Source organism: Chiloscyllium punctatum, chromosome 44 (assembly GCF_047496795.1).
Source record: "Chiloscyllium punctatum isolate Juve2018m chromosome 44, sChiPun1.3, whole genome shotgun sequence".
NCBI classification, from domain to species: Eukaryota; Metazoa; Chordata; class Chondrichthyes; order Orectolobiformes; family Hemiscylliidae; genus Chiloscyllium; species Chiloscyllium punctatum.
In genome coordinates this window covers 38,496,216-38,523,108 of record NC_092782.1, presented here as the reverse complement: position 1 = coordinate 38,523,108, position 26,893 = coordinate 38,496,216, and the positions used below count along the sequence as shown (strand labels likewise).

The 26,893-nt window shown below is 40.4% G+C and overlaps 2 protein-coding genes across 3 annotated transcripts in view; one reads left to right on the top strand and one right to left on the bottom strand.

Moving 5' to 3' along the window:
* Window positions 1-26,893, top strand: part of LOC140466890 (F-box and leucine-rich repeat protein 13-like) — a 110,594-nt gene that overhangs the window by 76,582 nt on the left and 7,119 nt on the right. The window contains exons 8-9 of one of the 2 annotated variants that reach the window (XM_072562666.1): window positions 2,248-2,382; window positions 7,393-7,556. In XM_072562666.1, coding sequence (XP_072418767.1) covers window positions 2,248-2,382; window positions 7,393-7,556 — 299 coding nt within the window. The remainder of the gene's footprint in view (window positions 1-2,247; window positions 2,383-7,392; window positions 7,557-26,893) is intronic. The other variant, XM_072562667.1, reaches the window with a different exon arrangement.
* fam185a (family with sequence similarity 185 member A) overlaps window positions 1,072-26,893 on the bottom strand; it is a 122,615-nt gene continuing 96,793 nt past the window's right edge. The window contains exon 8 of the mRNA XM_072562664.1: window positions 1,072-6,846. Coding sequence (XP_072418765.1) covers window positions 6,737-6,846 — 110 coding nt within the window. The 3' untranslated portion in view covers window positions 1,072-6,736. The remainder of the gene's footprint in view (window positions 6,847-26,893) is intronic.

Here is a 26,893-nt window from a genome sequence, read left to right as displayed (position 1 = left end):
TTTTTCCTCCCTTCTTTAAATAGATATATTGAGGGTAGTGGAGCAGGGTTGCTTTTCAGCCTGGAGGTCTGTGATGAGTGTGGTGCTGCAAGGATTGGTGCTGGGTCCACTGCTTTTTGTCATTTATATAAATGATTTGGATGTGTATATAAGTTGTACGGTTAGTAAATTTATAGATGTCACCAAAATTGGCAGTGTAATGGACAACGAAGAAGGTTGCCTCAGACTACAATGGGACCTTGATCACATGGACCGATTGACTGAGGAATGGCAGATGGAATTTAATCTAGATAAATGTCTACATTTTGGTAGACCAAATCAGGGCAGGTCTTATACACTTAGTGATAACATCCTGGGGAGTGTTGCTGAACAAAGAGACCTTGGAGTGCAGATCCATAGTTCCTTGAAAGTGGACTTGCAGGTAGACAGGGTAGTGAAGAAGGCAGTTGGCATGCTTGTCTTTATTGGTCAGTGCATTCAGTATAAGAGTTGGGAAGTCATGTTGCAGCTGTACAGGACATTGGTTAGGCCACTTTTGGAATACTGCTTTAATTCTGGTGTCCTCACTATAGGAAAATGTTGTGAAACTTGAAAGGGTTCAGAAAAGCTTTACAAGGATGTTGCCAGGTTTGGAGGGTTTGAGCTATAAGGAGAGGCTGAATAGGCTGTGGCTATTTTCCCTGGACTGACGGGGATAGATTGTTGATTTTATAGAGGTTTATAAAAACATAAAGGATATGGATAGGGTGAATTGTCAAGGTCTTTTCCCCATGTTGGGGGTGTCTAAAACTTGAGGGTATAGGTTTAAGGTGAGAGGGAAAGATTTAAAAGGGACCGAAGGGGCAATCTTATCACACAGATCGTGGTGCGTGTATAGAATGAGTTACCAGATGAAATGTTGGAGGCCGGTAGAATTACAATATTTAAAAGGCATGGAAGGGATATGGGCCAAACACTGGCAAATGAGGCTAGATTAATTTAGGACATCTGGTCAGCATGGACTGAAGAGTGCATTTCCATGCTCTACATCTCTATCACTGTATGACTATAAACGTGTTAATTTGGCGTCTGGGACGTTTTCCAGAATCTGAGAATTTTTGGAAATTTAACACCAGTGCGTTGACTATCTCTGTAGTTACTTTCTTTAATATCCTGAGATGGATCTCATCAGATCCAGGTGACATGTATGTCTTTACCTCCATTGGTTTCCTTAGCCATTTTTCCACACTGTAGGGATTCCATGAAACCTTCTATGAAACAGGCCATTAAGCCCAATAAATCCATACCAACCCTCTAAAGAATAACCCATCTACCATCCTCTGAGAAAAAGACCGAAAATGATATCACTCACCAAGAAACCAAGACACGTAAATAGAAAGCAGGACATAACACCAGCACTTCACCAGAGGCTCACCAATGATGTTACCTAATATGGTGATGAAACGTCTGAAAACGAACCTTGCAGCTCAACAAGCAAAATTACATCCACCTATTCAACTGCTCTGCCATATCATGATCCCCATTATTATTTCCCCAGCCTTGTACTCTAATGTCCATGTCGACTTTTGTCTCTGTTTCTTTTTATATATTTAAAGAAGCTCTTGCTGCCCATCTTGATTATAACTCGCAAGTTTACCTCCAACATTTATCTTCTTCATTTTTTCTTGATCATGTCAAATTGATTTTTAAAACTCTCCCAATCCTCTAGTTTACTATTAATAATTGCCAAATTGTATGAAAATATCTTTTTCTTTCAATTCAATACCATCTTTAACTTCCCTGTTAACCAAGTTTGACATCCTTTTTCTAGAACACTACTCTCTTACTGGGATATGTTTTGCAATGAGTCATGACTTATTTTCTTAAAAGCCTACCATTGCTCTTCAACTGTCTTTGCTGCTAAACTCCTTTCACAGTTGACACCAACTAGCTCTGCCCTCATTCCTTTATAACTGCCATTTGTTATGCTTAGCAGTTATTTCTGACCCAAACTGAATACTAAATTCTTCCATGTTATGGTCACTGTATCCTAGAGAATCTTTTACTCTGGTGTAATTTATTAAACCTGCCTCAATACACATTATCAGATTCAAAATAACCTGATCCTTGACTGGATGTACCATCTATTTTTCCAGGAAAGTATCCATTTTCAATGTGGTATTTTGTATTTAAGAAATGTTATCATAAGATTGGCTATCTGGAATATTTAGATTATTAATATTTTTATTGTGGTGTTTTGTGTTCAAGAAATTCTATCATAATATGTACGATCTGGGATATTTGGATATCTCCCATTGCCTCCAAGTCTCTGATTTGAGCACAAAGACCTTGGCTTTCTGTTGCAGAAGGCTGATTTCACTGAACCTCACTGGATGTCCAAAGGTAATATCAGAAAACTTAAATTAATGGAGATTAATTTACTACTATAAATTACCCAGTATCCTTCCCTTTGTCCTTACTTTGCCCCTTAATAGTCCTTCAAGATTTATACAAGTGCTTTCAGGAGGGCTGCATGGTTAGCCTGATTCAACACCCTCTATACCCAAACAGACAATCCAACAAATTTAATCTTCAGACTTCTAACAAGATGGCTGATCTCCATCTTGAGCAGATGGCCAACATCTGACTTAAGTACAACACTTTAGTCACTTTTAAGACCAAACTAATTATTCAATTCTGAAATAAGTGATGCCAATTTATAGAAAGAATGATATCAATCACAATAATTCAAGCAGCCTTTCTTCAGTTGTAACCTGGCTACCCTTATGTTTAATTTACAGTAATTGAAAAATAAATTACTGCATCCTCTTGGCTCAAAGAATAATTCCTGCTTGAGCTTGGCAAAGGAGCAAAAATGGAAAGTGTTGCTTTTGTTTTTCTACAAATACAAGCCCAAACTATTAAGCCTATAGCAGAACGGAGTATTGTTAGACAGACTCCCCTAGACTCCCACGGTCTTTAAAATGTACTTTTGTATAACCACTGTATACAATCTACATAGATGATTGGTTAATCTTACTTTCAATCCAGACTCTGACTGGTGGTAATCCAGCAAGAAATCTTTTCGAAGGTTGGGCTTTTTGTCATCATGGAAAGTTCCAACTAGATTTCACAATATCTTGTGTTTCTAAGGAAATCATTTTGTGCAGTCACAAATAAACCCTTCTTCACAGGCCAGATTTGTGGTGCTCATGGATCTAATATTCCCTGGTGAGATGGCCAGTTGCCTTGAAATTTGGACAACAGTTATGCTTTAATTTCCAAATTGCAAATTTGATAAATACAACATTTATGGTGTTTCAGTCTAGGAGGCCAAACCAAACTTACCATATGCAAAACAAAAGCACACAACTGCAGTATCAGTTTTATCTTAGATATGGTGTGTAAATATTCTATAGGTTTTTTCTTCATGCATTTTATGACATATTTGTGTATGGGGCAAATGGGAGGGGAGGGTTGGTACTGGTGAGTTGTGAAAGGACCTTCACTATTCTTGTACTCATTACTTCAAGAGAGGCTGCTTATTGTCATCAGTATCCTTCAGTTCAAGTTGAAGTCACAATCGTCTGCAGGCTCTCTGCTCTTAATGTTTCAGCTGGGAAAAGCATCAATGTTCAATCTCTAAACTGTAATTTTTCTCTGAGTTCCCCTGTTGGGTTAGACTCACAGACATTGACATTAGAGTAAGAGGCCACTTGGCCCATCATGTCTGTGGCAGTCAACAAATGTCTAAGAACACTAATCCTAATTTCCAGCCTTTGGCCCATAGCCCTGGAGAATATGGCAACACAAGTGAATACCTAAATACTGCTGATATGTTATAAGAGTTTCTGACTCAACCACCCTTTCAGGCATTGAGTTCCAGACTGCCACCACCCTCTAAGTAAAAATAAACTCTCTTCAGCTCTCCTCTTAGCTTTCTACCTTTTAGCTTAAGTATGCACTCCTGTTTATTTACCCCTCTACTAATGAAAACGTGCCTTCCTATCCATGATCCTCATAATATTATACACTTCTATCAGGTCCCCTTTCATATTTCTTGCTCCAAGGAAAACAACCACAGCATGCCTAGTTTTCCCTTATCGCTCAGACTTTCCATTCCAGGACGCATAGTGGTAAATCTCTCTAGTGCAATCACATTCTTCTTCTGATGAGGAGACCAGAACTGCACAAGATACTCCAGATGTGGCCTTATCAGCATTTTGTACAGCTCCAGCACAACCTTCTTACTCCATACCTCAGCTAATAAATGCAAGTTTCTCATTCTGCTTTCTTAACCACCTTACCTACCTGTTCTTCATTGATCTGTGGATATGCACACAAACATCTCTCTGATCTTCAGTACTCTCTAAGGTCCTACCATTGTTATTCATTGCCACTGCTTTGTCCAGTTGACCATTCCATTGTTACCCTCTTGCAGTTATGCCTTTCCTCCTCACTATTTACCATCCTCCCAATTTTCATTTCATCCGTGAATTTCTTGATTTAAATCCAAAATATTGATGTACAGAAAAAGCAGAAAGGGTCCCAGCACCAAGCCCCAAATTCCACTGGAAACAGACTTCAGTTATAGAAATACTGCTTTACAACCAATTTTTGAATAACGCGCTACTATGCCTTGGATCCCCTGAGCTTTTATGACCATTCTGCCATGAGGAACCTTATCAAAAGCCTTGTTAAAGTCCTAGTAGGATACGTTAAATGCATTATGCTCAACTGTTGGTTACCTCTTCAAAATACTTAATCAAATTTGTCAAACATTATCTTCCCTCAACAAACCTATTGCTGACCATCCCTGATTAATCTGTGTAGGTAGTTATATTCTATTCCTCAGAATTCTTTTTATAAACCCCCAGATGAGATTGAATGACCTGTAATTCCTGATCTATCCTTTTCTCCTTTTTGATAATGGGATGCCAGGAGTCCCTCAGTCTGTGGCAAGTGAGGATTTCAAAATTACTCCCAGGATTCTGATATCTTCTCCCTTGCCTGCCTCAACCTGGGATACATCTGATCTGGGTCTGCAGATTTATCCATTTTTAAGATTGCTCAACCAGCTAGTTTCTCCTTTCTATGTTAAGTCCTTCTAATATTTTGCAGTCTTTCATCTTGATGTCTATAGCTGTGTCATACTTCTCCATTGTGAAGACCAATGCAATGTATTCAGTGATAACTTTGCCCTTGTCCAAGGTCCATACACAATTTATCCCCATGATTCCTAATAAGCTCTTTTTCTCTAGTTACTGTCTTGTTCTTAAAAATAAACCATTGGATTTTCCTTTATTCTACCTGCCAATGCTTTCTCATGTACACCGTTGGCTTTCCTATTCCCTTTTTAAGTACTCCCGTAGAGACTGCCACATTAAAACCTTGGAATATCTGCCATAAGCTTCTCTTCTTAATCCTAACCTTTATGTCCCTTGACATTCAAGGTTCTTCAGTGTTTGTCCCACCATTCATTTTTATAGGAACATACTTGGCCTACAATGTCGCTATTTTCTCTTTGCCTCCCACTGCTCTGAATCATTCTTACCTGTGAGCAACCGCTCCCAGTCCACTTGGGCCAAACTGTATCTTAGTAAAATTAGCCTTTTCCCTAATTTATTAACGATTTGTTGATATCTTTTTGCATAACTATTTTAAATATGATTGAGTTATGGTCACCATCCCCAAAATGCTATTCCACTGATACACCTTTCACCTATCTGGGCTCATTTCCAATATTAGATCTAGAATTGCTCTTTCCCCTTTTGGGCTTTCTACATACTGATTGAAAGTGTTCTTCTGGATGCAATTTAAGGTCCTACCATTGTTATTCCTTACCACTGTTCTGTCCAGCTGACCTTTCCATTGATATCCTCTTGCAGTTATGCCTTTCCTCCTCAGTATTTCTTTTCGCTCTACATTGCATTCTAAACCTTTCTCAATTCATGTTAGGTTAGTTAAAATTCCCTATTATTACTGCCTTATTATGCTTGCAGTTTATGAAATTTGATTCTATATTTGATCCTCTGTTTCTCCCTGACAGTTTGGGGGCTATAGTATACACCTACAGTGTGCTTGCTCCATTTGTGATTTTTTAAAATTTCTGCCCATTTGGCCTCATTTGATGATACTTTCAAGATATTATTTCTCCTCACTGCTATTATTAGTGCGTTGGTCAACATTGCACCAATTGGGAACGTTGAGCTGCCAACCGAACGCATCTTTCAGGTAAATCTTAGTTATAGCTATGATCCCATATCCCCTTTTGCTTATCTATGTCCTCAGCTCATCTATCATATTTGTCATGCTCCCTTAAATATACTTAGCCTCGCTAAATTAATTTCTTTCTAATCCACCTAGGGTTCCTCTAATTTACAGACTTGCTCACATTTTAAATTCTAATTCCATCTCTGTTTCTCTGTCCTCTGTGTTATTTGTCAGGATCCCATCCCTCTGCCAATTTAGTTTAAATCCATCCCAACAGCATTAACAAACATCCCCAAAAAGATGTTAGCCCCATTCCTATTTGGATGTAACCCAGCAACTTGCACAACTCCCATCTCCCATACAAATGGTCCCAATGCCTCAGGAATTTAAAGCCCTCTCCTCTTGCACCATTTCTCTAGCCACACATTCATCTGCCCTATTCCTTATATTCTTGCGTGGCACTGAGAGTAATCCGGAGTTTATTACCTTTGAAGTTCTGCTTTCAAATTTACTACATCACTCCCTAAAATCTGTTTGCAGGATCTCATGTCAATGGTCTTCCTGTCATTAGATCAAGCTGTTTATCCGCCCCCTTCGGAATAGCTGCAAGGTATTCTGAAACCATTGCAGAAAACTCAACAGGTCTGGCAGCATCTGTGGAGAGAAAGCATAGTTAATGTTTCAGGTTCATTGACTCTTCTTCAGAACTCAGTCTGGCTAGAAGAGTCCACAGAAGAGTCGTCACTCTCTCCATTTCCAAGGGGGAAAAACAGTTTGCAAGTGAGATGCAGTTACGGGATCATCTCATTACCTGTCTGGTCCTTTTGTTGTGTCTAAGGTCAGAGTTCAACTATAAAAAATCTTATATGTAGCACCTTCACAAACTATAGAAACATAGTCACATTCACAGTGCAGGGAAAAGAGCAGTCAATTTTCACACACAGTAGTGATGAATGATCAAATATTCTGTTTTCTTGATGTTGACTAAGACATCAGAACTCATTGCTTTTCTTTGTCTGGTGCCCTTGGATCTTTTGCTTTTATATGTGAGTACAGAAGCCTTGGTTTAACTTTTCATCAGCCAGTGCAGCTTCCGTTTCGTACTTGAAATATTAGCCGTAGAAAATTATAGTGATTGCCAAAATTGTGTGTTTGTAAAATCCAATTTTACCTTTTGTTTTCTTTTTACTGATGCAACAGATTACTGATTTAAGTATCCAGTACTTGGCTGGGGTGTGCCATTACATCTACTTCTTGGATATCTCAGGTTGTGTCAATCTTACTGACTCGATATTCAAATTCCTTAAGAAAGGCTGCAAAAGACTACGGGTTCTGAAGATGCTTTACTGCACAAACATCACACAGTGAGTAAAATTAACTTTAGTATTATGTAATGTAGGCATGAGGAGGTCAGCTGCATTACATAAATGGAGAAAATATAAATATCAAGCCTAAGAAGAGAAAGATAAGTTTGATTAATTTACCAAAATGAAAAACAGCCTTTAATAAGTGACAGTGCTAATAATCATACATATTTTGATGGCGGTACTGACATAGAATAAACATTTCAAAATACTTTATGAAAGAAAATACACCAAGGGTAAGATGCAACATGAATGTAAAATGAGACAGCAAAAAAATAGTTTTTTTTGAGGGTTTTGAAAGCAGGTGAGAAGCAGTAAGGCAAAACTGTTTTGTATTAGAGTTGTGGTATGAAAACTTGGTTTGCTGCATTTTAGTTAATTAGTAACTATTGGTACTAACCATATATTACATGGAAGATACTAAAATTTGTCTGGTGCTTCATTTTAAAAAGATATTTTCTGAATGTGTTGATATTTTACCTGGCTGACAAGATATATTTTTACTGAATAAATTGGCAGGTATAACACTGAAGTCCATTGGAGAGACCATAAGACACAGGAGCAGAAATTAGGCAATTTGGCCCTTCGAGTGTGCTCTGCCATTCAATCATAGATGATAAGTTTCTCAACCCCATTCTCCTGCTTTCTCCACTTTACAATCAAAAACCTATCTATCTCTGTCTTAAATATATTCAATGACCTGGCATCCACAGCCTTCTGTGGCAAAGAATTCCATGGTTCAGCACTCTCTGGCTGAAGACGTTTCTCCTTATTTCCGTTCAAAAAGGACTTCCCTTTACTCTTAGCTGTGCCCTTGGGTCCTACTCTGTCCTACCAATGGAAACATCTTCCCAACATCTATTCTGTCCAGGCCGTTCAGTATTCTGTAAGTTTCAATTAGATCCCCCCTCATCCTTCTAAACTCCATCAAGTATAGACTCAGAGTCCTCAAACGTTTCTCATATGTTAAACCTTTCATTCCTGGGATTACTCTCGTGAACCTCCTCTGAACACGCTCCAGGGCCAGTACATCCTGAGGTATGGGGCCCAAACTTGCACACAATATTCTAAATGTGGTCTCACCAGAGCATCATAAAGTCTCAGAAGTGCATCCCTGCTTTTATATTCTAATGTCTGGAAATAAATGCCAACATTGTATTTGCCTTCCTAACTACCGACTCAACCTGCAAGTTTACCTTAAGAGAGTCCTAGACAAAAACTCCCAAGTCTCCCAACTTTCCACTTCAGATTTCTGAATTTTCTCCTTATTTAGAAAATAGTCCATGCCTCTATTCTTCCTATCAACGTGCACGACCTCACACTTTCCCACTTGTATTCCATCTGCCACTTCCTTGCCCACTCTGCTAACCTTCTGCAGCCTCCCTGCCTCCTCAATACAACCTTTGAATCATCTGCAAATGTAGCCAGAATGCCCTCAGTTCCTACATCTAGGTCATCAATGTACAAAGGGGAAAGTTGTGGTCCCAACACCGACCCTTGTGGAACACCACTAGGCTGCCATCCTGAGAACATAAAACATAGAACAATACAGCACAGAACAAACCCTTTGGCCGTCGATATTGCACCAATCTGTGAACTAATCTAAGCCTATCACCCTATACTATCCCACCTTCATTCATATGCTTATCCAATGGCTGAGTTAACTACATTGGCAGGCAGGGCATTCCACACCCTTACCACTCTCTGAGTAAAGAACCTGCCTCTGACATCTGTCTTAAATCTATCAGCGCTCAATTTGCAGCTATGCTCCCTCGTACAAGCAGACGTCATCATCCTAGGAAAAAGACTCTCACTGTCCACCCTATCTAATCCTCTGATCATCTTGTATGTTGCTATTAAATCCCCTTTTAGCCTTCTTCTCTCCAATGAGAACAGATTCAAGTCCCTCAGCCTTTCCTCATAAGACCTGGCAATCCAGACCAGGCAACATCCTGGTAAATTTCCTCTGCACCGTTTCCAATGCTTCCACATCCTTCCTGTAATAGGGCGACCAGAACTGTACACAATACTCCAAGTGAGGCCGTTTTGTACGGTTGTAGCATGACATCATGGCTCCGGAACTCAATCCCTCCACCAATAAAATCTAACACACCATATGTCTTCTTAACAGCACTATCAACCTGGATGGCAACTAAAATTACCCTTTTATCCCACTCTCTGCTTTCTGCATCTTCTATATATGCTGGGACCTTGCCTCCAAATTCATAGACCCTTATCTTGTTTAGCAGACTTCTATCCAGCACCTTGTGAAAAGCCTTCTTTAAGTCCAGGTAGATAACATCCATTGGCTCTCCTTGGTCTAACCTGCTCATTACCTCCTCAAAGAATTCTAACAGACCTGTCAGGCATGACCTCCCCTTGGTGAAACTATACAGACTTTACCCTATTTTATGATGCATTTCCAAGTATTTGGAAATCTCATCCTTCACAATGGACTCCAATATCTTACTTGAGGTCAGAATAATCAGCCGGTAATTTCCTGTCTTTTGCCTTACTCCCTGTTTAAACGGGGGTTACATTAGTGATTTGCCAGTCCTCTGGGACCCTTCTGATTCCAGTGATTCCTGAAAGATCACCACTAATGCTTCCATTATCTCTTTAGCTATCTCCTTCAGAACTCCAGGGTATAGTTCATCTGGTCCAGGTGATTTATCCACCTTCAGACCTTTCAGTTTTTCTAATACCTTTTCCTTGGTGATGGCCACCATACTTACCTCTGTTCCCTGATTCTCTTGAATTTTTGGGATATTAAAGAATTTTAAAGAGCAACAGAGGATTACTAAGAAGGAAATACGCAGAGGAAAAATGAGGTACAAAGATAAACTGGCCAATAATATAAAGGAGGATAGTAAAAGCTTTTTTGGGTATGTGCAAGGCAAAAAAATGGTTAGGACTAAAATTGGGCCCTTGAAGACAGAAACAGGGGAATATATTATGGGGAACAAAGAAATGGCAGAAGAATTAAATGGGTACTTCAGATCTGTGTTCACTGGGGAAGACACAAACAATCTCCCTGAGGTAACAGTGGCTGAAGGACCTGAACTTATGGGAATTTATATTTGCCAGGAATTGGTGTTGGAGAGACTGTTAGGTCTGAAGGTTGATAAGTCTCCGGGGCCTGATGGTCTACATCCCAGGGTACTGAAGGAGATGGCTCGGGAAATCGTGGATGCATTGGTGATTATTTTCCAGAGTTCGATAGATTCGGGGTCGGTTCCTGAGCATTGGAGGGTGGCTAATATTATACCACTTTTCAAGAAAGGTGGGTGAGAGAAAGCAGGAAATTATAGACCAGTTAGTCTGACCTCAGTGGTGGGAAAGATGCTGGAGTCTTTTTTAAAGGATGAAATTACGGCACATCTGGATAGTAGTAACAGGATAGGACAGAGTCAGCATGGATTTATGAAGGGGAAATCATGTTTGACTAATCTTCTTGAATTTTTTGAGGATGTAACTCTGAAGATGGACGAGGGAGATCCAGTAGATGTAGTGTACCTGGACTTTCAGAAAGCTTTTGATAAAGTCCCAAATAGGAGGTTAGTGAGTAAAGTTAGGGTGCTTGGTATTGGGGGCAAAGTACTCGATTGGCTTGAAAATTGGTTGGCTGATAGGAAACAAAGGGTAGGGATAAACGGCTCCATTTCGGAATGGCAGGCAGTGACCAGTGGGGTACCGCAGGGATCCGTGCTGGGACTGCAGCTTTTTACAATATATGTTAATGATATAGAAGATGGTATCAGCAATAACATTAGCAAATTTGCTGATGATACAAAGCTGGGTGGCTGGGTGAAATGTGATGAGGATGTTAAGAGATTACAGGGTGACCTGGACAAGTTAGGTGAGTGGGCAGATGCATGGCAGATGCAGTTTAATGTGGATAAATGTATGGTTATCCACTTTGGTGGCAAGAACAGGAAGGCAGATTACTACCTCATTCGAATCAATTTAGGTAAAGGGGCAGGACAGAGAGATCTGGGTGTTCTTGTACACCAGTCAATGAAGGCAAGCATGCAGGTACAGCAGGTAGTGAAGAAGGCTAATAGCATGCTGGCCTTCATAACAAGAGGAATTGAGTATAGAAGCAAAGAGGTGCTCTTGCAGCTGTACAGGGCCCTGGTGAGACCACACCTGGAGTACTGTGTGCAGTTCTGGTCTCCAAATTTGAGGAAAGACATTCTGGCTATTCAGGGAGTGCAGCGTAGGTTCACGAGGTCAATTCCTGGAATGGCAGGATTACCTTACATTGAAAGACTGAAGCAACTGGGCTTGTATACCCTTGAGTTTAGAAGACTGAGAGGGGATCTGATTGAGACATATAAGATTATGAAAGGATTGGACACTCTGGCAGCAGGAAACATGTTTCCGCTGATGGGTGAGTGCCGAACCAGAGGACACAGCTTAAAAATACGGGGTAGACCATTTAGGACAGGAGATGAGGAGAAACTTCTTCACCTAGAGAGTGGTGGCTGTGTGGAATGCTCTGCCCCAGAGGGCAGTGGAGGCCCAGTCTCTGGATTCATTTAAGAAAGAGTTGGATAGAGCTCTCAAAGATAGTGGAATCAAGGGTTATGGAGATAAGGCAGGAAGAGGATACTGATTAGGAATGATCAGCCATGATCATATTGAATGGTGGTGCAGGCTCGAAGGGCTGAATGGCCTACTCCTGCACCTATTGTCTATTGTCATATTACTTCCACCATGAAGATTCCACAAAGTACTTACTCAGTTCCTTAGCCATTTCTTTATTCCTTACTACTATTTCTCTAGCGTCATTTTCCAGCAATTCAACGTCCACTTTTGCCTTTCTTTTGCCCCATATATATCTAAAGAAACTCTTGCAATCTTTCCTAAGATTACTAGCTAGCTTACCCTTATATTTAATCTTCTCCTGCCTTATTTATTTTCTCATTGGTCTTTGTAGGCTTCCTAATTGTCTGATTTCCACATATATACTAAATATAGAATTGCCTATTGCCTCATGGGCTCCACCACAAGTTGCTTTAAAAAGGAATCTCGTAGACATTCCACAAATTCCTTTCCTTACAATCCACTACCAACCTGATTTTCGCAGTCCACCTGCACATTGAAATCCCCTATGATTAGTGTAACCTTGTCTTTCTTACACATCTTTTCTATCTCCCGGTGTATCTTGTGCCCCAAATCATGACTATTGTTTGGAGGCCTGTTCATAACTCACACTATGGTTTTTTTTTATCTTTGCAGTTTCTCAACTCTATCCACACTAATTTTATATCATCCGACCCTACTTGTTTCTTACTGTACAATACTAAAATCGCATTGCAGTGTCAATGTCATAGTTCAAACTCAAAAAAAAATGGCTTGACAAAGTCCCTGGAGGGTTGTAGTGCTGTAGAAATGCAGCTACTTTAGATTGGTAAGTGAATTTGGCCTAACTTTAAACCTGCACACATTCACCAGCACAAATGTAGGTTCAGACTTGCAATACTGAGAACAGTTTTATCTAAAATGTATCAGCATTAGAAGCAATTTAGCAAAAGCTCATTAGATTGATCCAGGGAACAGAAAGATTTTCTTACGAGGACAGATTGAATAGGTTGAGCCTGTACCCATTGGAGTTTAGAAGAATGACAGGAGATCTTATTGAAACATATAAAGTTCTTAGGGGGCTTGACAAAGTAGATGTGGAGAAGTTGTTTCCCTTACAGGAATGTTTTGGACCAGAGCACATAATCTCTAGAATAAGGTGCCAACCATTTAAAACAGAGAGGAGGAGAAATGCTTCTATCAGAGGGTGGCAAATCTGTTAAATTCTTTACTGCATAGTACTGTTGAGGATGGGTCTTTCAGTGTAGCCAAGGCTGAGATAGACAAATTAAAGGAATCAAGGGCTATGGGGATAAGGCAGGAAGTTTATCTGATCAGGTGGTGGAAGTGAGTACTGTAGACGCTAGAGATTAGAGTCAAGAGTGTGGTGCTAGAAAAGCACAGCAGGTCAGGCAGCATCTGAGGAGCAGGAGAATCGATATTTCGGCAAACGTCTGATAAAGGGCTTTTGTCCAAAAAGTCAACTCACCTGCTCCTTGGATGCTGCCTGATCTGCTGTGCTTTCCCAGCACCACACTCTTGAGTTTATCTAATCAGCTATGATCTAACTGAAGTGAACTCAGTGAGCTGATTGACTTACTCGTGTTCCTATATCTTATGGTTTTATGTTCTAAGTTAGAAATTCAGGCCATCCTTCGTTCTTTCATGGATGTCGTGATTGCTGGCAAGGTCACTGATTTTGCCCTTTTCTACCTGCATTTGAGTTGAGTGATTTGATAGGCCATAATAGACGGTATTTAATAATCAGCCATACTGCTGTAATTTGGAGTCATAGAGATGTACAGCATGGAAGCAGACCCTTCGGTCCAGTTCATCCATGCCGACCAGATATCCCAATCCAATCTAGTTCAACTGCCAGCACTTAGCCCAAATCCCTCCAAACCTTTCCTGTTCATATACCCATCCAGATGCCTTTTAAATGTTGCAATTGTACATGGCAACATCCTTGTAAATCTTTTCTGAACCCTTTCAAGTTTCACATCACATGTAAGGGTGGACCAGGCAAGGGCAGAAGATTTCTTTCCCCTAAAGGATGTTAATCAAATAAGTGTTTCTAACAATTGAAAGTTACGTGGTCACCACTACTGAGTTTATCTTTATAATCCAGATTTATTGCCAAAGCAATAGCTGAGGAGTCTAGATCACCGGTCCAGTGACATTAACACCATGCCACCACCTCCCCTTACTGTGAAGGCAACTTTGATGACATCAGTTTTACTACCACCTAAAAAATAGAGAATACTGCAATATAACACTCCATGCAATCATTAAGGGCTGTGGAGACATGATAAAAATTGATAAACTGGCACTCCCAAGAGTATTGCCACCCAAGTTAATGCCATCAACTTAAAGGAGATTTTCCTCTATACTTGTACATCAATTCCAAATTATATAGGCAGAGATTTGTTTGAACCATGCCCGAGCCTCTAATGCTGCACATAAACGTCTCTTGCCAAAGTATGCTGCGCTTAACGTACTTTCTGGGATATATCTTTGAACACCCTTAGTGTAGATGCTGCTATTGTGGGAGATGGTTTGTAGATCCCCAGTTCTGGTTTGAATAATTTTACGCACAAACATTTTGACCAGCATATGTACAAATAGATGGGAATAGAAAAATGGGAAAAATCTATTCTGTCCAAATCTACCTCTTCTAGGCTTGGTATTTGCATGTACACTATTTTGCTCTTCATCTGGTGACTTCCCCAATAGCATTCACCTTCGAGAGATCTAAAAATCTGAAGCAGTTGTTAGAACATGGTGTAACATTCCTGCTTAATTTAAAGCAGCAACACAGAAAAGATTTATTCTGAGCAGTAATCTGTGAAAATTCGAGAGCCCAAGACCTATTTAAAATAGAAATTAACAACTTTATTTCTTAAAGTATAACAGGGAATAATTAACTAACAACTATTTACAACTCCTTCCTCTAGCCTATCTTTTACCTTCCCTTCTATAATACTAACCTGATAAAATTCCCAATTAATATTTACAAAACAAAACTTCTTATCTCAAAAGCTTTCGGTTCTTCTCCATATTCCTGTCTTCTTTTCTTCTTCTTGGATTCTACTTCACAGGTTGCTAATCGATAGGTACCTTTAAGAGAGCTATTCTCTGGGCAGTTTGCAGATGCCATTGGCTTGGCAGTTTCCTCCCAACTATTCCCCGGTCTTATACCCCCAAAGCATCGGATTGTGTCATTGGCTTTTAAGATTGTCAATATACTAAATTCAAACTTGATTGGAATTTGTTTTTTTGGGGGAGGGCTTAATTTAAACTGATTGGCCTAATTCGAATCTGTTTTTGTCTCCAGGCAACCAGCTAATCGAGTTGTTTGACCAATAGTTACATTATATCTTTTTTCAGAACACTTGGTCCTGTCAGATATTTCTAATAGTTTTTACTTTTCTTCAAGGTACAATATACCCACATTTTCATAACACCTTAAGTAAAAATGAACCATCATAATGTCAAGATAGCTTCTTTTTTTTCTTTTTTTAAAACATATTAAAGTTATCTTTATGTTACGGTAATGTAAGTTCACCTTAACTACTTCCCATATACCTATTTTTACATATATATATCTCATCTAAACTCTATCAGTTAAATTGGCGATAACACACCTGCGATTACATTCTTACAACCCACAACATATATGATTTTTAAATTAAAAGTCTGTAACATTAGACTCCAATGAAATAGTCTCATATTCTTGTCTTTAAAACATTCTAAGTATGTAAGCGAATTATGAACAGTATAGACAACCATTTGCGGCACATTGTTCATGACATACACATTAAAATGTTGTAAGGCCAGTACCAAACTCAATAGTTCCTTTCGACTGTGAAGTATTTCCTCTGGTGGATGTTGATCATCTTCAAAAAGTAACCAACTGGTAGTTCAATCCTATCCTCATCTTCCTGTCGGAGTACAGCTCCAACTCCAATGTCACTAGCATTGATGGTGACTTTAAAAGATTTTGAAAAGTTGGTGCAACTAAAACTGGTTTGGTGGTTAATATTGATTTCAAATGGTCAAATACCTCCTGGCATTGTTCTGTCCTCTGAAACTTTGTGTTCTGCTTCAGCAAATCGGTTAATGGTGCCACTACACTGCTGAAGTTTGGAACAAACTTCTGATAGAATCCATGACTGATGTCATGTCCCAAGAACGTCACCTCTGCTTTTGCGAGTTCAGTTTTATTTAAGTTTATCACCAGTTTTGCTTCTTGTAGTCATTCAAAGCGTTCTGCCAACTGTACCATATGATCTTTCCAGGACTTAGTAAAGATCATTACATTGTCCAAATGACTGCACAATTTGTTAACCCAGCTACAACTCTGTTCATGAGTCTTTGGAACGTGGCGGATGCAATCTTCATTCCAAAAGGCATCACTTTAAACTGATATAGCTTATTTTGGGTTGTAAACACAGAAATTTCTTTCGCCATCTCTGATAAAGGTACCTACCTGTAACCATGCATTAAGTCCAACTTGGTGATGTAACTGGCTTGTCCGACTTTCTCGATACAGTCCTCCAATCTAGGAATTGTATAGGAGTCTAATTTTGTAATGGTATTGACCTTCCAATAATCCACGCAGAATCATTGAGCCCCATCCAGTTTGGGAACTAAGACGATCGGCGAACTCCACTTGCTCTGATTTGGTTCAATGATGTTCTCGTTGAGTATGGCCTACACCTCCATCTGGACCTGTCTGGCTTTGAAAGGATTAAGCCAACAGGGGTGTTGTTTTATCAGAGCAGTATTACCTACTTATACTTCATGTGCAATAGCATTAGTCCTCCCAATCTGATTCTTACATATGTCCTTATACTGCAGTAACAAATCTTTCAACTGTGTTCTATTCTTACTAACCTATCCCACTCCTCAAGGACTTCTTCATTTTTTAATCTATTTAGAGGCACATCAAAATCCACATCATCTGGATTTGATTCCTCACTCTGCAGGGCAGTAACTAACACCTGTTTCCACAGTTCTTTCTTTCTAGTATAATACAGTTTCAACACGTTCACATGACATACCTGATACTTTTTTCTTCTATCTAGCATGTTTACTAGATCACCTGACTCAACTGTTTCTCAATTTGATAGGGTCCACTAAACCTGGCTTTGAAGGGATATCCTATCACTGTTAACACTACTAACATGTTATCCCGTCAGGAAAATGTCCAAGTCCCAGAGCTTTTATCTGCCACCTGCTTCATTCTATACTGTGCCCTATTTAGGTGCTGTTTAGCTAACTCACCTACTCGATTTAACCTCTCCCTCACCTCCGATACATAATCTAAGTGTAAGATCTCTGACTTTGGTCCTTTCAAGTTTTCTTCAATTTCAAAGGGCCTCTCATTTCATGACCAAATATTAACTCAAAGTGAGTGAACTGAGTAGATTCATTTGGGGTATCTCTAATGCCAAACAATACGAATGGATATCTTTATCCCAATCATTTCAAGTAATCCTGACAGTATGCTCTCAACATGGTTTTCACGGTCTGATGCTACCTTTCTAAAGCTCCCTGGGATTCAGGATGAAACGCACTGGATTTAAAGTGCTGTATACCTAAGCTATCCACAACCTTTTTAAACAGCCTAGAAGTAAAATTTGATCCTTAGTCCAACTGAATCTCTCTGGGTAGTCCATACTGTGCGAAGTTACTAACTCCTGTACTACCCTTTTTGCCTTGATACTCTGTGATGGGATCTTTTCTGGAAATCTGGTAGACACATCCATTATAGTTAACAAGTACTGATTCGCACTTTTATATCTTGGGAGGGGACCTCCACAATCAATTATAACCTGCATGAAAGGTTCTTCAAATGCAGGAATTGGCAACAAAGGTGCTGGTTTTATTACCACCTGTGGTTTACCTACCATTTGGCATGTAAGACATGTACGGCAAAAGTTCACCATATCCTTGTGCATTCCAGGCCAATAAAAATGTTTTTGTACCTTAGCCCAAGTCTTTCATACCCCTAGGTGACCTCCTCCAGATAGTTCATGTGCCACCCATAACACCCCCTGTCTGTATACTACCAGCAGTACAATCTGGTGCATTTTGGGCCATTTCCCCTCTGCACTAACCTGCTGTGGTCTCCATTTCAGTCTTAGGATTCTATCTTTCAGATAATAACTCTCCAGAATATTCCCTGCCTCCTTTTCAGAGTACACATCCACATATAGCTTTTATTGTTTTGTCTTTCAAGACTAAACACTTCTGTCTGACCCTCTGCCTGATCAGGTTTTACCTGCACCATTACGTCAAACAGGGTATCCGCTAACTGAACCTCAACTCCTTCATCTTTCTCTTTACTCTTCACTTCATGTTGTGACTTATGATAGTGGGATCCGGTTACCACACAGTCTGGGAAAATACCAGGATATTCTGTTTTAACTCCTCAGTTGCTTGGGCTTCTCCACAACAAGGGGTGTCGCTCCCACCTTGCATCCTGCCAAATCATTCCCAAGAACAAACTGAGTTCCTGGAACTGACTCTCTGTCAATCACTCCTACTGTAACTTCCACAGTCTTGAGTTGGCACTCCAACCTGATCTTACATAGGGGAATGCTAAATTTCTATCCATCTATCCCACAAATTACCACACTCCCGGGTAACAGATCAGAAAGAGTGCACATTCGCTCGTCTCTTACTATCAGCGACTGGTTAGATCTTGTATCTCTCATAATTCTAACTTTTTTTCCTTCTCCACCTGTTCTTTCTGAGTAAACTTTACCCAAAGTGGCAAATTCTTTGTAGAGATCAGGGACTAACTGCATACCCAGCCCCTTCCTAGGCTGTGCACTCTCCTGCAGCTCCTCTACTACCTTCACTAATGCCACTGGCTTAACTTCTTTTATCACATCTTTTCCCACAGCATCTTTCTTGAACAACCAGCACTGTGACTTTACGTGCCCCTCTTTACCACAGTGGAAACACCTGAGGCCTTTCACTTCCTTTCTACCCGCTTGGGCTTTTTAATCCTGTGGTGAATTCTTGGTTTCGCAATGTAGGATCTCCCCTTCTCCCAACTTTTGTCCCTCACAGGACGAACTGCACCAGATGTACTCATTTGCTAATTCTGCTTCTCACTTTCTGAACCTTCTGTTCCTCCACGTGAATTCTTACCATCTCTGCACGTGAATTTTTAAACTCCTCCAGCAGAGTAATCTCTCCTAGAGCCTCAAAGGTCCAATCTATTTTCAAAGTATGCACCCATTGATCAAAGTGACTTTGTTTAACTCTTTCAAAACTCAACATAAGCCTGACCTGGTTCCTTCTTTGTGTTTCTGAACCGCTGTCTATATGCTTCTGGTACCAATTCATAAGCACTTAAAATAGCCTGTTTAATCTCTTCATAATCTTGTGACACCTCTTCTAACAGTGCGGCAAACACCTCACTAGCTCTGCCTACCAGTTTAGCATTACCCATAAATACTCAGACCACTCCATCTACCTAGCCAATTTTACAAATGAAATAAAGAAGGCTTCAACATCTTTCTCATCAGAATGTGGCAGAGTTCTGACATATATATATATCACTGCTTTCTCTTTAATCCCATCCTGTTAACTTGACTTTGCTGACTAAGTCGCAACTTTTCAAGTTCAAATTCTCTCTCTTTTTGCTCAGTCAAGAACCTTCTCGCTTTTTCCTCTCTCTCCCTCTATTTGTCTTATAACACCATTTTCCTCAATTGTAATTTAAGTTTTTTGACCTCTACTGCACTTGTCTGTTTCTCTGACACACTTAAGTGTTTGAGTAACTCCCTTACATTTTCAGCTTTACTTTGGCTAAACCCAAATCTAACTTACGTGCTAATTCTAAAAGTATGGCCTTTTTCTTTCCTTCTAAACTTTCTTGGCAAATTTGACAACCATCTTCAAATCCCAGAACCTCTTTATCAATTTTAAGATCTATTTCTCTCACTTTTAATTTAATCAACCACAAATCACCAAAATTAAACAAACTGTCTCATCTACGTTTTATTTAAAGATCTAGGACACTAACTTGCAAGTGTTTAAACCTTCTGGGATAATCCCCCCAAATCTATTCAAATGTCTAATGTTCAAATGTTCAAATCTTGACAATGAGTCCCCAAACTGCTACAACATGGGGCAAATGTTCCTGCTTAATTTAAAGCAACAACACAGAAAAGATTTATCCTGTACAGTAATCTGTGAAACTTTGAGAGGCCAAGAACTATTTGAAGTAAAAATTAACAACTTTAAGAAATAAAGTTTAACAGAGAATAATTAACTAACCACTATTTTTAACTCCTTTCTCTAACCTATCTTTTACCTTCCCTTCTAGAATACAAGTCCAATAAAACTCCCAATTACGATTTACAAAACAAAACTTATCTCAAAACCAGACAGCTTTGTTTTCTCTGTATTCCTGTCTTCTTCTTCTTGGGGATTCTGATTCACAAGTTACTGATTGATAAAGGTACCTTTAAGAGAGCTATTGTCTGGGCAGTTTGCAGACGTCGTTGGCTTGGAAGTTCTCCTTCCAACTGTTCAATTTTTCCCAGTCTTATACCCTTAAAGCATTGGATTGTATCATTGGCTTTTAATATTATCAATATACTAAATTCAAAGCTGATTGGAATTTGGTATTTTTTAGGAGGTATAATTTAAACTGGTTGGCCTAACTTGACTCTGTGTGTGCAACCAGCTAATCGAATTGTTTGACCAAATGTTACATTATACCTTTTTTCAGAATACTTGGTGCTGTCAGGTAGTTCTAATAGCTTTTAACTTTCTTAAAGGTACAGTACATCTACATAATAGTCAAAACTGAGAAATTTATTCTCAACCTACTGTAACCAAGCAATGCAGGACACCAAGAGAACCCATAAATCCTTCTAATTTTAGCTTTCATAAAGGTAGCTCAGTGGCTCCGTGGTTAGCACTGCTGCCTCACAGCACCAGGGACCCAGGTTGGATTCACGCCTCAGGCGACTGGCTGTGTGGAGTTTGTAGATTCTCCCCGTATCTGTTGTGGGTTTCCTCCGGATGCTCTGGTTTCCTTCCACATTCCAAAAGATATGCGGTGAGGTGAATTGGCCACGGTAAATTGCCCATACTGTTAGCTACATTCGTCAGGGGTAAACGTAGAGAAAATGAGTCTGGGGGGGGGGGGGGGGGGGGGGGGGGGGAGTAACTCTTCGGAGGGTCAGTATGGACTTTTTGAGCCGAAGGACATGTCTCTACACTGTATGTAACCTAATCTAATTAAAAATCAGGAAATTATTGAGCTATTTTAAAGGATTGCAGAGAATTCATATCCACTGCAAAAGAGGATGGCAATTTTCTGAAAAGAAATACTTGCTAATCTATCTAATTGCTCATGTTTTATATGCTTAGCCAACTCAAATAATCTATCTAACTGGGCAAAAGCTGATACCGACATTAATTGAATATCAACTTCTCACATAATCAGATACTACCCAAATATCACCAGCGAAAACAAAATCCAATGTTATCTTTCTTAGCCTGCTGTTTGACAGGTTAAAAAGTACTTGTGGACAGTACAGATCATTCTGCTAGAACGTGCATTTCGTTAACACAAATTCACTATAACACGATCAACGAATTGGGGACACTGTTTCTAAAGCGTCAAGTCTTAAAGAGTGAATTGATTATTGTGCGATTCCAGCCCCATTAGTTTAAATGGTGCTTCTATAACACCATTTTCTTATAACATGGGATTGCACAAGCATGGATCTACTGTGCTATAGCAAAGCTGGCTGTATCAATAATGTATCTGTCTTGCCTTCTTCGAAACTTGGTTTCTTCCCATACCCCCATCCACCAGTGTATGTAATAGATGCATAAATGAAATTACTGAGAGTGGACCTGTTATGGTTCTGGTAACAGTGGAGTCATCCAAGCTTGACAATGCCAAGGATAAATATTTATTAGGGAATGATTTGCCTCATAGCAATGTATATCCCTCAAACAGAAGAGAAGAGCCCAGGAAAAAGCCATCAGCAAGTGTCAAGAAAGCCAAGAAACAAAATATTGGATGTCCTACTAGGTACAGCACAACTCATGACAGTTGCACTGACTAAAGAAGTGTCACTTGAATTAAACAAGTGGCAACAGGGTAGGAAACTACAAGAGGTCCCAATATCTACAGGAGTAGTAAAACCCGTAAGATTTAGATTCAATTTACACAGGATTGAATCCAACCAGAAGTATCAGAAAAGGTCAGGATTGACCCCAAAGGAGTTAGAGGTTAATTAGGCCAACAACCATAAACAAAGGGGCACAGAAAGGCAGACATGTCAGAATCAAAAATCTGGTTAATAGATACCTTCATGGTAACATTACAAGTGGACAAATGAAGTTCATGGAACAGACCAGGAGAAAGAGATGGTGAAGCATCACTTAGTGATGAGCCACAGGGGACTACAGCAAAAGCTGAACAATCAGCTGAACACAGTAATGTTCCAGGGTGAGTGAAAGTTAGGGGAAAACCCATTTCCAAAATAGAGAGAAAAGGGAACACACATCATAACAGATACCATTGGTGGAGGCCGCCAAAGGTAGACTAGTGGATTAAACACATAATTACCTAGTAGAGGATCAGAGATATAGAACCAAGTCTCAGACCTCAACCAGTCAAATTGAGGTGATGTAAAGTCAAGTGAGAATGAGGTGCAGGATGTAAATCTAGGCATCCTAAAGACGCAAACCTCAGATTACCACCCACCAATCTTCTAGTAATCAGATTTACAAAAAGGAGACCAAATTGGATCAATGAATCATTTAACTGGGCAGTTAAAGGATTCAAATGTGCTCAGCGAATCTGTTTGTTAGTATCCAAGCAGGTTTTTAATTTGGTTAAGTCAAAGAGTGAATGTAAAACATGTTTACGTTGATCCGTCAATTTTTGTATTGTTCTTTTAAAGTGACCTGGTAATGAAAACCATAAATTGAGAAGTACTGCTTGCATTTTTTGTTCATGGTGGAGAAAGTATTATGATCATTGTGAAAATGAACTATGAATATTCAAATTCCACACCAGTTAGCATACCTGGAAACTTCCATGGATGAAACAATAATTTCAAAAGCCAAATATTGATCCAAAATGACTCCAGTGACCACCAGGCCACAGACTGAGACAAGTCCAGAGTACGAGAGGTTGCCACGATGGCCTTGTCTTCTCATCTTTGCCTCCTGCCTGATGGAAAGTGACCCTAAGGTTAAATTCATCATCAGTCGTCTCTCTCTAATATCAACATGCATGGTCCTCTGGGACTATGGTGGTTTTCACTTTCGTAGAATAAATTAAGCCAGTTGGATTGAGATTACCTTGTTATCTAAAGACTCAACCAGTCCACTGTGTCAGTGTGATGGAATTTATGTCTTTTTTTATTCAACTTGCAAGATAAGTTCGTTTATTAGGTGATTGAAGGTCAGGTGCAGAGCATTCAGTTTGAAGGAAAATGGAGCAGACTCAGGAATATAGAAATGGCCATATATCAACAGCAGCTTTGAACAGCAGGCAGAAAATTAAATATAACTGTTAACAACAAGGAAAATGCAAATCTGTCTTCTTCCTGTCTCTCTAAAACATGAATTCGGTGCTATATGAAAAAGTAAATGGAGAACAATTATTCACCAAGAATTCAAGTTCTACAAACTTCGCCAATACAAGTTAATAATTAAACAAGCGGCCTCAAATATGAAATCTAAAACTTAAACAAATACCTTTAGATTCTTTGAAAAGGCAGAGCAAAAGAGTTAATATTATGATCATCCAAGAGGCAGTTAAAAAGAGCCAATTCCCCCTCCTCATCTGGTTTTAACATAATTGCTAGTAAGACAACAGCTCAGTGGCAATCTCAACCTTTTTGTACATAGAACAGTACAGCACAGTATAGGCCCTTCGGCCCTCAATGTTGTGCCGACCTTTTATCCTACTCTAAGATCAAACTCACCTACATACCCTTCATTGTACTATCTTCCATGTGCCTATCCAAGAGTTGCTTGAATGTCCCTAATGTATCTACTATCACTGCATTCCATGCAGCCACCACTCTCTGCGTAAAGAACCTACCCCTGACATCTCCCCAGACCTTCCTCCAATCACCTTAAAATTATGCTCCCTAAATGATAGCCATTTCTGCCTGGTAAAAAGTCTCTGGCTATTCACTCTATCTATGCCCCTCCTCATCTCATACACTTCTATCAAGTCACCTCTCATCCTTTGCTCCCTCAACCTTACTTCATAACATGTCTTCCAGTCCAGGCAGCATCCTGGTAAACCTCCACAACACCCTCTCTAAGGCTTCCACATCCTTCCTATAATGAGGCGACCTGAACTGAACACAATATTCAAAATGTGGTTTCATCAGGGCTCTATACAGCTCCAGCATAACCTCATGGCTCTTAAATTCAGACCTCCTGCTAATGAAAGCTAACACACTTTATGCCTACTTAACAACTCTATCAACTTGTGTGGCAACTTTGAGAGATCTATGGACACGGAATCCAAGATCACTCTGTTCCTCCACAGTGCCAAGAATCCTGCCTTTAACCCTATATTCTCATTCAAATTCAACCTTCCAAAATGAATCACTTCACACTTTTCTAGGTTGAATTCCATCTGCTACTTATCAGCCCAGCTGTGCAGCCTGTCAATGTCCCACTGCAACCTACAATAGCCCTCCATACTATCCACCACTCCACCAACCTTTGTGTCATCAGCAAACTTACTAACCCACCCTTCCACTTCCTCATCCAATAATTTATAAAAATCACAGAGGAGAGATACCAGAACCGATCCCTGTGGAACACCACTGGTCACTGCGCTCCAAGCTCTGAGAGACACAATAGTTCCAATTTTAACATGGATTTAGGAATGGAACATGCAAGTCAGATCTTGCAACAAGCCTACATTATGGCAGAGAAGCCCAGGCATTGATTAAATAATATTTCTGGGTTTCTAGTCAAATTCATGCCACTTTGGTGACCTTGACAGAATTTCCATCCACAATTTAAAGCTTCAATCCTGCTCTGTAAGGTAGTATGAGAATGAAAAAAAAATTGACTGAGAAGTAGTTAGAAAACAGTTTCTAAAAACGAATTACCAATTTTGCATGAGGCTCTTCCTGAGACATAAGCCACTAAAATCACTAATTTTAACCTTCCTGGAAGCTCCAGCTCCCACAGACTCTGGGCTTTAATCAATGTTCCAGTTTAGGAAAGCTGATGGACAGATTAGATCAGGTCTGTACCTATACCATGAGCAGTACAGGTGATATATCTACATAAAGCGCCAACCTGTGACACTACTGTCTGAACTGAAGCTGAAAGATGCTCCCATAGCCTGTATATCATGTCTTCCAACTCCCACCCATCCGCTTTGTCACTAAATGGGAAGGTCCATAGGCCTTTTCTACCATATCCCATGTTAAGCACTATTATGCAGGTTGCAAAATTCCATTATTATTCTGGATAAACTGACTGGTACGCAATATGGGGATTTTCTAGACCCCGCCCCTCCAATCGCCACCAGGACAGAACCCCACTAGTCCTCACCTACCACCCCACCAGTCCTCACCTACCACCCCACCAACCTCCAGATACATCGGATCATCCTTCGTCATTTCCACCACCTCCAAACGGACCCCACCACCAAGGATATATTTCCCTCCCCACCCCTATCAGCATTCCGGAAAGACCACTCCCTCCGCGACTCCCTTGTCAGATCCACACCCCCCACCTCCACTCCCGGCACCTTTCCCTGCAACCCGCAAAAAATGCAAAACTTGCGCCTTCACCTCCCCCCTCACTTCCCTCCAAGGCCCCAAGGGATCCTTCAATATCCATCAGAAATTCACACATATCATTTACTGCATCCGCTGCACCCAATGTGGCCTCCTATACATTGGGGAGACAGGCTGCCTACTTGCGGAACATTTCAGAGAACACCTCTGGGACACCTGCACCAACCAACCCAACCGCCCTGTGGCTGAACACTTTAACTCGCCCTCCCACTCCGCCAAGGACATGCAGGTCCTTGGCTTCCTCCATCGCCAGACCATGGCAACACGACGCCTGGAGGCAGAGCGACTCATCTTCCACCTAGGAACCCTCCAACCACAAGGGATGAATGCAGATTTCTCCAGCTTCCTCATTTCCCCTCCCTCCACCTTTTCTCAGTCCCAACCCTCAGACTCAGCACCGCCTTCTTGACCTGCAATCTTCTTCCCGACCTCTCCACCCCCACCTCCTCTCTGGCCTATCACCCTCACCTTAACTTCCTTCCACCTATCGCCTTCCTAAAGCCCCTCCCCCAAGTCCCTCCTCCCTACCTTTTATCTTAGCCGGCTTGGCACACCCTCCTCATTCCTGAAGAAGGGCTTATGCCCGAAACGTCGATTCTCATTCTCCTTTGACGCTGCCTGACCTGCTGCACTTTTCCAGCAACACATTTTTAAGCTCTGATCCCCAGCATCTGCAGTCCTCACTTTCTCCGAGTTGATCTTAACCTACTGTGAATTCTCTTGCAAGGATACCTTCCTTGAAGAAGCTCTCTTCCTCCCTCTACAAGGATCTCAGTGAGTCCCTCTCTCACTGTACCCCCCAGGTCATCTCATCTGCCCTGAAGCTCTTCAGCCATGTTCTCAAACAGACTCGCTACCACAGCCACATTATCTTCCTCAGCACCTGCCTACGGAACCGACTGACCCCGCACGGAC